This window comes from Salvelinus sp. IW2-2015, linkage group LG3 (assembly GCF_002910315.2).
Source record: "Salvelinus sp. IW2-2015 linkage group LG3, ASM291031v2, whole genome shotgun sequence".
Lineage (NCBI taxonomy): Eukaryota > Metazoa > Chordata > Actinopteri > Salmoniformes > Salmonidae > Salvelinus > Salvelinus sp. IW2-2015.
In genome coordinates, this window is record NC_036840.1 from 5586884 (window position 1) to 5596132 (window position 9249).

Below are 9249 nucleotides of genomic sequence, written 5' to 3' on the forward strand. Positions count from 1 at the left end.
ACATGGGGGTAGCTGAGCGGAAAGAGGGGAAGAGATAGGGTTGCGATTCTTCTCATGAATCTTTTAGGATAGGCTACTGCAAATAAAAATGTTACCCTATCATAGCCTATCATTTCCCTTTTTTATGGAAATGGAATAAGGTCTCCAAAATTCATGTTTTTACAAAGCTCAGTGGTTCAATTGATTTGAGTTTATGGCACATTGCATTAATATAGCCCATCAGCGCAGCGGTGTGAATTTCACAGACCCACCCAAATTACAGTAACCTATTGGTTTCTGAGATGTCAAGTTCACTGTCGCTGTCCATGGTGCTCTCAACCCCCTATCTCTTACTTCCTTATTCGTTTTAGAAGGATTGGTTGAGACAGACTCCTTTAGTCGTACTTGAAATATTCATGAAGTCTATTTAGAATAGACAACTCCTCTCAAATCTTAAAGTTGGATTATGACATTTTGAATTGCTATTGTTCAACCACTGAATGCATTTTCTATGAAGAATGAAATTCCACAATTGTCACGATCGTCGTAACGTTGAAGAGATGAGGACCAAGGCGCAGCGTGAAATGAATACATACTTGATTTAATTAACGAAGACGAAAATGAAGAACACTTGACAACTAATACAAAACAATAAACGACGAACGTGAAGCTAATGGAAACTAGTGCTGACACAAACACTACACATAGACATAGACAATAACCCACCATACAAAACAGGCTACCTAAATATGGTTCCCAATCAGAGACAACGCAAAACACCTGTCTCTGATTGAGAACCACATCAGGCCAAACACAGAAATAGACAAACCAGACAAACAACATAGAATGCCCACACAGATCACACCCTGACTAACCAAAACATAAAACATACAAAGCAAACTCTGGTCAGGGCGGGACAACAATGATCGAAGTTAAATGGATGTCTATTCGGTATTCAGAACAAAGATGAAAGGAAATTCATACATCATAACAAAATACCAATAGTGTTATTCTAACTAACTAGCCATCTTCTACAGTAGGCTACAGTGATCACACAAGAGTTCAACACTACATTTTCATTTTAATAATATCTTATTTATCTTTCTTTACTCTATTTTTAAACAGTCAAAGTATTACAGTAAATGATGGGTCAAATAACAATGAGTCCGTATATGTAAGTAGAGTATCATTATATAATGTAATAGAGATGATAATAAGTAAAAGTAGTAGTAATAATATTAATAATAGTTATAGTGGTGTAATAATACAATGAATTGAAATGCAGTTTCCTTCCAGCCCATGAGTGTCGTAGTCTCTCTGGCAGATCAGTGTGGTGTCTGTCTGCAGAGTGTCTAGGCTGTCATGGGAGAACCCTCTAGTGGAGATCTGTTGAAACATCATATACAGGATGAAAGGACATGTATGAGAGGACATTAATGTATCTTATAAGACCAGGCTTTGCCATTTTGTTTTAGATTATTAAGCTACAGTATAGGCTACTACTTACTACTGATTGTAGTGAGTATAGACTCTGAGGCCCACTATTGAACAGTTAAAGGGAGAAAATAGCAATGCAGAGAGTAGCCAACTGTATTCATTAGAGAGGTTTAATTGGAGCATTGCATAAAGTAATATATTGCATAGAGTTGACATGAGATATCAAGACAGTAAATCTCTATTCCGCAGTAAACCATGACAGTTCTATGCAGTAGCGACTCGTCATTCAGAGCAGAGCCCCACCTGCTTTGAGACCCACATTTTTAATAAAATAAATAAATAAATAATAATAATATATACAGTGCCTTGGAAAAGTATTCATCCCCCTTGGCATTTTTTCCTATTTTGTTGCATTACAACCTGTAATTTAAATGGATTTTTATTTGGATTTCATGTAATAGACATACACAAAATAGTGAAAATTGGTGAAGTGAAATGATTTTTTTTTTTTCTTCAAATAAATAAATAAATAAAGAACGGGAAAGTGGTTTGTGCGTATGTATTCACCCCCTTTGCTATGAAGCCCCTAAATAAGATCTGGTGCAACCAATTACCTCCAGAAGTCACATAATTAGTTAAATAAAGTCCACCTGTGTGCAATCTAAGTGTCACATGATCTGTCACATGATCTCAGTGTGTATATACACCTGTTCTGAAAGGCCCCAGTGTCACGACTTCCGCCGAAGTTGGTCCCTCTCCTTGTTCGGGTGGCGGTCGACGTCACCAACCTTCTAGCCATCGCCTATCCACTTTTAATTTTCCATTGGTTTTGTCTTGTCTTCCATCACACCTGGTTCCAATTCCATCAATTACATGTTGTGTATTTAACCCTCTGTTCCCCCACATGTCCTTGTCCGTAATTGTTTGTTGTAGTGCTTGTGCACGGTATGCTGGCATTTTCCGGGTTTTGTTTGACCCATTTATTTGTATTGTTCTGTTTACGGTGGTTTATGGTTATTAAACACAACCGTTGTAAATCAGTTTCCGCTCTCCTGCGCCTGACTTCTCTGCCGCCAGTAGCATCGCATTACAGAATTACGGACCACTATGGAGTCAGCAGGAGCAGGTACCCCGGGTATTGGGGTGGAGGAGCGCGTCCGGGAGCACGCAGCAATGCTCCAACATCTTGGAACCGCCATGGACCGCGTTGTCCAGACAATGGATCGCTGGGAGAGAAAGGGAGCTCTTCCAGCGCCTCCACCAGCACAACCGGGGTCTCCACTGAGCGCCCCTCTTCATCCTGGTCCCAGTGGGATTCGTCTCTCCCTGCCCCAGGAATACGATGGGAGGCCGCGAACTGCCAGGGGTTCCTTTTACAACTGGACCTATACCTGGCCACCGTCCACCCAGCTCCGTTGGGCCGTGAGAGGGTATCCGCCCTCGTCTCGTGCCTCACCGGGAAAGCCCTGGAGTGGGCCAACGCCGTGTGGAGAGAGGGAGATGCAGCTTTGGACCAGTTTGAGGAGTTCACAGGCCATTTCCGGGCAGTCTTCGCCCACCWGCCCGAGGGTAGAGCGGCGGGTGAACGCCTCTTCCATCTGAGGCAGGAGACGAAGAGTGCCCAGGAGTTCGCCCTGGAGTTTAGGACCCTGGCTGCCGGCGCGGGATGGAATGACAGGGCCCTGATCGACCATTACCGCTGCAGTCTGCGCGAGGACGTTCGTCAGGAGTTTGCCTGTAGAGACATCACCCCCACATTCGACCAGCTGGTGGACCTGTCCATCCGGCTGGACAACCTGCTGGCTACCCACGGAAGTTCAGATCGGGGTCTGGTGGTTTCATCCCTCCGCACCCCCTCTCCGACACCTATGGAGCTGGGAGGAGTGGTGCGCAGGGAGACCGGAGGGGGTTCCCGCTCGTGCACCATATGTGGCCGCAGAGGTCACACTGCTGGTCGGTGCCAAGGTTGGTTCCTCTGGGGATCGAGGCAGCAGGCAGGGCGCTCTGGCGTCACCCCAGGTGAGCTGGCACCATTCTCACCCAGAGCCCTCTGTTGCCCATATGTTTGTCTATGTTACTTTTTCTGAGTTTTCCCCGCATTCCCAGCATAAGGCGCTCGTCGATTCAGGTGCGGCTGGGAATTTTATAGACAGATCGTTCGCCCATAGTTTAGGGAACCCCATTGTTCCTGTGGCTGTGCCCTTCCCCGTTCACGCCTTAGATAGTCGACCGTTAGGGCCAGGTTTGATCAGGGAGGCCACCGCTCCTCTGGGCATGGTGACGCAGGGGGGCACAAGGAGAGAATTAGTCTCTTTCTTATTGACTCTCCTGTGTTTCCCATGGTGCTAGGCCTACCCTGGTTAGTTTGTCATGACCCAACTGTTTCTTGGCCACAGAGGGCTCTCACGGCCACAGAGTGCTCGGGGAGGTGTTTAGGGGTTTCCATTGGTGCTACTACGGTGGAAAGTCCAGACCACGTCTCCACCATGAGCATTCCCCCTGAATATGAAGATTTGGCTCTCGCCTTCTCTAAAAAGAAGGCATCTCAATTACCACCCCATCGACGGAGGGATTGTGCGATAAATCTCCTGGTAGACGCTGCACTTCCCAGTAGTCACGTGTATCCCCTCTCACAGACGGAGACGGAGGCTATGGAAACATATGTCTCCGAATCCCTGCGTCAGGGGTACATTCTGTGCTCCACTTCACCCGTCTCCTCAAGTTTCTTTTTTGTGAAGAAGAAGGAGGGAGGTCTATGCCCGTGTATTGACTATCGGGGTCTGAACCAGATCACTGTGAGGTATAGTTACCCGCTACCCCTCATAGCCACAGCGATTGAGTCAATGCACAGGGCGTGCTTCTTCACCAAACTAGATCTGAGGAGCGCTTACAACCTGGTGTGTATCCAAGAGGGAGGGTCTCAGGGTTCAGGGTTTCACTCCGAGAGTAATGGGCAGGTGGAGAGAGCGAACCAGGATGTGGGTAGGTTTCTGTGGTCCTATTGCCAGGATCGGCCGGGGGAGAGGGCGGCGTTCGTGCCTTGGGCCGAGATGGCACAGAACTTGCTTCGCCACTCCTCCACTAACCTCTCTCCCTTCCAGTGTGTACTGGGGTACCAGCCGGTTCTGGCGCCTTGGCATCAGAGTCAGACCGAGGTTCCTGCGGTGGACGACTGATTCAGGCGCGCGGAGGAGACATGGGAAGCCGTCCGTGTCCACCTTCAGCAGGCCATGACGCGCCAAAAGGAGAACGCAGATTGCCACCGCAGTGAGACCCTGGTGTTTGTCGTAGCTGAATCAGAATTAGTTAGGTAACATAGATAAATTAGATGTTTTATTTACTTTATTCTTGTCATTAGAATGTCTTCTTTGGGACTATACTGTTGGCAGTTGCATTTTCCTTTCTCCTCTAGGGAAAAGTCACCTGGGGCCCAGAGAGAGGAGAGGTCAGGCTTGTCTTTTACATGTCTGGTAATATGCAGAATATCAGAAAGGGAGAAGTCAGGTTTGATCAATGTCTTCATAATGAATATATCTGTGAAACCATGTGAAGGGCTCCACTATGTCTGTACTCCAGTCATTCCCTCCTTTTCCCATTGGGGAGAGGAGTATGGCAGTGTCTGGAACCATTGTATGTCCCCTCTGATGTTGAAACTTATCTTTCATAGTATATGATCTAGAGGCTCACTCCCCTCAGGGAGCTTGTCCAGGAGTGGGTTGCATTTGAGATGGGTGTATCTAGAATTGACAATTGATATATGCCATTGGATGAGGTAATGTTTTGGTACTACGAAGTACCAAGAACGAGAAGTAGAACCTTGTCTAAGAGACCAAACTGAATGATAATTTAAAGCTAATGCTATCTGGCTATGGGATACTCCTCTTTCAAGTAAAAGGCCCTTTGTGAAGTTCCTAAGATCTGTGGTTCGTCATGTGAGTTGAGAGGGGTGTATCTTGGCTATAAAAGATACTAAGTATTCTTTTGTAAGCACTCTCAGAGAATTCATTTAAAGACACTGAATTGATCTGAGAGTCAAAGGGCCATGGTGAAGCTCATATAATTAAAGATGGAATTTAAAATATAACTCTGATTTGGGTGTGGTTTGTAAACATTCATCATTTAGTAATACAGGAAATTACCACGACATAATCGCACYGGGGGACCGGGTCTGGCTCGCGCCCCGAAACCTGCCCCTCCGCCTGTAACGCTCATCATTAGGTGGAAGAGAGGAGGACCAAAGTGCAGCGTGGTAAGTGTTCATGTCTTTTTAATAAGCAACACGGAACACTGGAACAAAACAATAAACGAAGAATAACGAACGAAACAGTACCATGTGGCGAACAAACACTGACACGGCAACAAACACCCACAAACCAAAAGTGAAACCCAGGCTGCCTAAGTATGATTCTCAATCAGGGACAATGATTGACAGCTGCCTCTGATTGAGAATCATACCAGGCCGAACACAAAACCCCAACATAGAAAAACACACATAGACAGCCCACCCCAACTCACGCCCTGACCATACTAAATAAAGACAAAACAAAGGAAATAAAGGTCAGAACGTGACACCGCCTGCCCTGCCGGAAGCTGGGTCCACGGTTTGTGGGGCCATTTAAAGTCCTGAGGAGAGTGAACAAGGTTCAGGCCGGTGGTGGCTGGCCCACTCCAGGAGTCTGAGGTGCGGGAGGTTCCTCCGCCCCCTCTGGACATCGGGGGGGCCCCGGCGTACTCCGTTCGCTCCATACTGGATTCGATTCGTCGGGCGAGGGGCCTTCAGTATCTCGTCGAGTGGGAGGGGTATGGTCCAGAGGAGAGGTGCTGGGTTTCGGTCGAGGTCGTGTTGGACCCTTCAATGCTGCAGGAGTTCCACCGTCTTCGTCCGGATCACCCTGCGCCTCGCTCGGGTCGTCGCGAGGCCGGTGTCGCGTGCTGCTGAGCCGGCGTGAGAAGGGCGGGGGGGGGGGTACTGTCACGACTTCCGCCGAAGTTGGTCCGTCTCCTTTTTCGGGCGGCGTTCGGCGGTTGACGTCACCAACCTTCTAGCCATCGCCTATCCACTTTTCATTTTCCATTGGTTTTGTCTTGTCTTCCATCACACCTGGTTCCAATTCCATCAATTACATGTTGTGTATTTAACCCTCTGTTCCCCCACATGTCCTTGTCCGTAATTGTTTGTTGTAGTGCTTGTGCACGATATGCTGGTATTTTCCTTTTTTTTACCCATTTATTTGTATTGTTCTGTTTACGGTGGTTTATGGTTACTTAACACAACCGTTGTAAATCAGTTTCCGCTCTCCTGCGCCTGACTTCTCTGCCGCCAGTAGCATCGCATTACACCCAGAGTCTGCAACACCACTAAGCAAGCGGCACCACCAAGCAAGCAGCACCATGAAGACCATGGAGCTCTCCATACAGGTCAGGGACAAAGTTGTGGAGAAGTACAGATCAGGGTTGGGTTATAAAAAAATATCTGAAACTTTGAACATCCCACGAAGCACCATTAAATCCACTATTACATTTTTTAAAGAATCTGGCACTACAATAAACCTGCCAAATAGGGCCGCCCACCAAAACTCACGGACCAGGCAAGGAGGGAATTAATCAGAGAGTCAACAAATAGACCTAAGATAACCCTGAAGGAGCTGCAAAAGTCCACAGCGGAGATTGGAGTATCTGTCCATAGGATCACTTTAAGCCATACACTCCACAGAGCTGGGCTTTACGAAAGATTGGCCAACAAAAAGCCATTGCTTAAGGAAAAAAATAATCAAACACGTTTGATGTTAGCCAAAAGGCATTTGGGAGACTCCCCAAACATATGGAAGAAGGTACTCTGGTCAGATGAGACTAAAATTAAGCTTTTTGGCCATCAAGGAAAACGCTATGTCTGGCGCAAACCCAACACCTCTCATCCCCCCGAGAACACCATCCCCACAGTGAAGCATGGTGGTGGCAGCATCATGCTGTGGGGATGGTTTTCATCGGCAGGGACTGGGAAACTGGTCAGAATTGAAGGAATGATGGATGGCGCTAAATACAGGGAAATTCTTGAGGGAAACCTGTTTCAGTCTTCCAGAGATTTGAGACTGGGATGGAGGTACACCTTCCAACAGGTCAATGACCCTAAGCATACTGCTAAAGCAACACTCAAGTGGTTTAAGGGGAAACATTTATATGTCTTGGAATGGCCTAGTCAAAGCCCAGACCTCAATCCAATTGAGAATCTGTGGTATGACTTAAAGATTGCTGTACACCAGCAGAACCCATCCAACTTGAAGGAGCTGGAAAAGTTTTGCCTTGAAGAATGGGCAAAACTCCCAGTGGCTAGATGTGCCAAGCATATAGAGACATACCCCAAGAGACTTGCAGCTGCAATTGCTGCCAACGGTGGCTCTACAAAGTATTGACTTTGGGGGGGGGGGGTGAATAGTTATGCATGCTCAAGTTTTCTTATTTTTTCTTATTTCTTGTTTGTTTCACAATAAAAAATGTTGTCTAAATCAAATGATACAACCCCCCCCCAAAGATACATTTTAATTGCAGTGTCGTGGAAAATTGCAAGATTATGTTATAATGCTTGTAAGATTATATTATAATCTTTGTATTGCATTAGAATGGTTGTTTTATTCGACAGAATAGAGTATTCTGTTAACAATTGTGTGTTCCACTGAGGATGGGCCTCTATGAAATAGCACTGACAGAGGAGATTTACGTTGTCTTTGGGTAATAAAGCCTAAAGAGCATTCCAGATAACCTGGGGTAATGTTATCGTGCTATACCGTACCAGGGTGAGACGGGTTCCAGTTTGGAGTAGGAGGGGGCCAGACACTGGTCTTTACAATGAGAACTGTTGACAGAGCAGTAACTGTCTGCTATGTCTTATAGATATCTTTCATACAAATCTTAACCTTTGTGAACTGTTCCTAAGATCTGTGGTTCGTCAGTGTAAGTTGAGAGGGGTGTAACTTGGCTATAAAAGATCTTTGTACTTTTCTGTTGGTACTTTTCAATGGTTCATTAGAGATAGCGCATCATTGAAAGTCAAAAAGGCAAATTCAAAGCTCTTATTAAAAATATGTAGTTTAAGTGTAACTCTGACTGGTGTGTGAAGTTTGTAACTCTCTCCTCATTTGGTAAAGCAGAAAAATGCCACGACAGCAGGTTGTAAGGCAGCAAAATAGGACAAATACCAAGGGGATGAATACTTTCGCAAGCCACTGTATATATATATATATATACAGTGGGGAGAACAAGTATTTGATACACTGACAATTTTGCAGGTTTTCCTACTTACAAAGCATGTAGAGGTCTGTAATTTTTATCATAGGTGCACTTCAACTGTGAGAGAAGGAATCTAAAACAAAAATCGAAAAGAGGGGTGTGGGTGTGTATGTGTGTGCGTTCGTGCAGTGGCATTCTTGTGTGTTTCTGCAGTCATGAGATAAGAGGAGACAGTAACCAGCAGTTGTTGTCTTAGGGCCAGGGGTTCCCTGCCTGGAGGAATGTTGAGCAATTACCCTATTCTGGCAGTTTAGTTTTATTGCTCTTTTATAACACTGGGTATCCTGTTCGTGCCTCAGCAATTTTGTGCTTTAGAAATGGGGTGTGTTGAACAACAGACCATGCTTTTGAAAGAAGTAGTTATAACAAGTTTTAACTGTGTATTGTTATAAATCAAAAATATCATTTATTACAATATATACAGTGGGCAAAAAAGATTTAGTCAGCCACCAATTGTGCAAGTTCTCCCACTTAAAAAGATGAGAGGCCTGTAATTTTCATCATAGGTACACTTCAACTATGACAGACAAAATGAGAAAAAAAACTTTT

General features: G+C 45.5%; 1 protein-coding gene across 1 annotated transcript in view; it reads right to left on the bottom strand.

Annotated features, from left to right (window-relative positions):
• Positions 1–1275: 1275 nt before the first annotated feature.
• LOC111981034 (C-type lectin BfL-2-like) overlaps positions 1276–9249 on the bottom strand; it is a 16233-nt gene continuing 8259 nt past the window's right edge. The window contains exon 3 of the mRNA XM_024012157.2: positions 1276–1365. Coding sequence (XP_023867925.1) covers positions 1355–1365 — 11 coding nt within the window. The 3' untranslated portion in view covers positions 1276–1354. The remainder of the gene's footprint in view (positions 1366–9249) is intronic.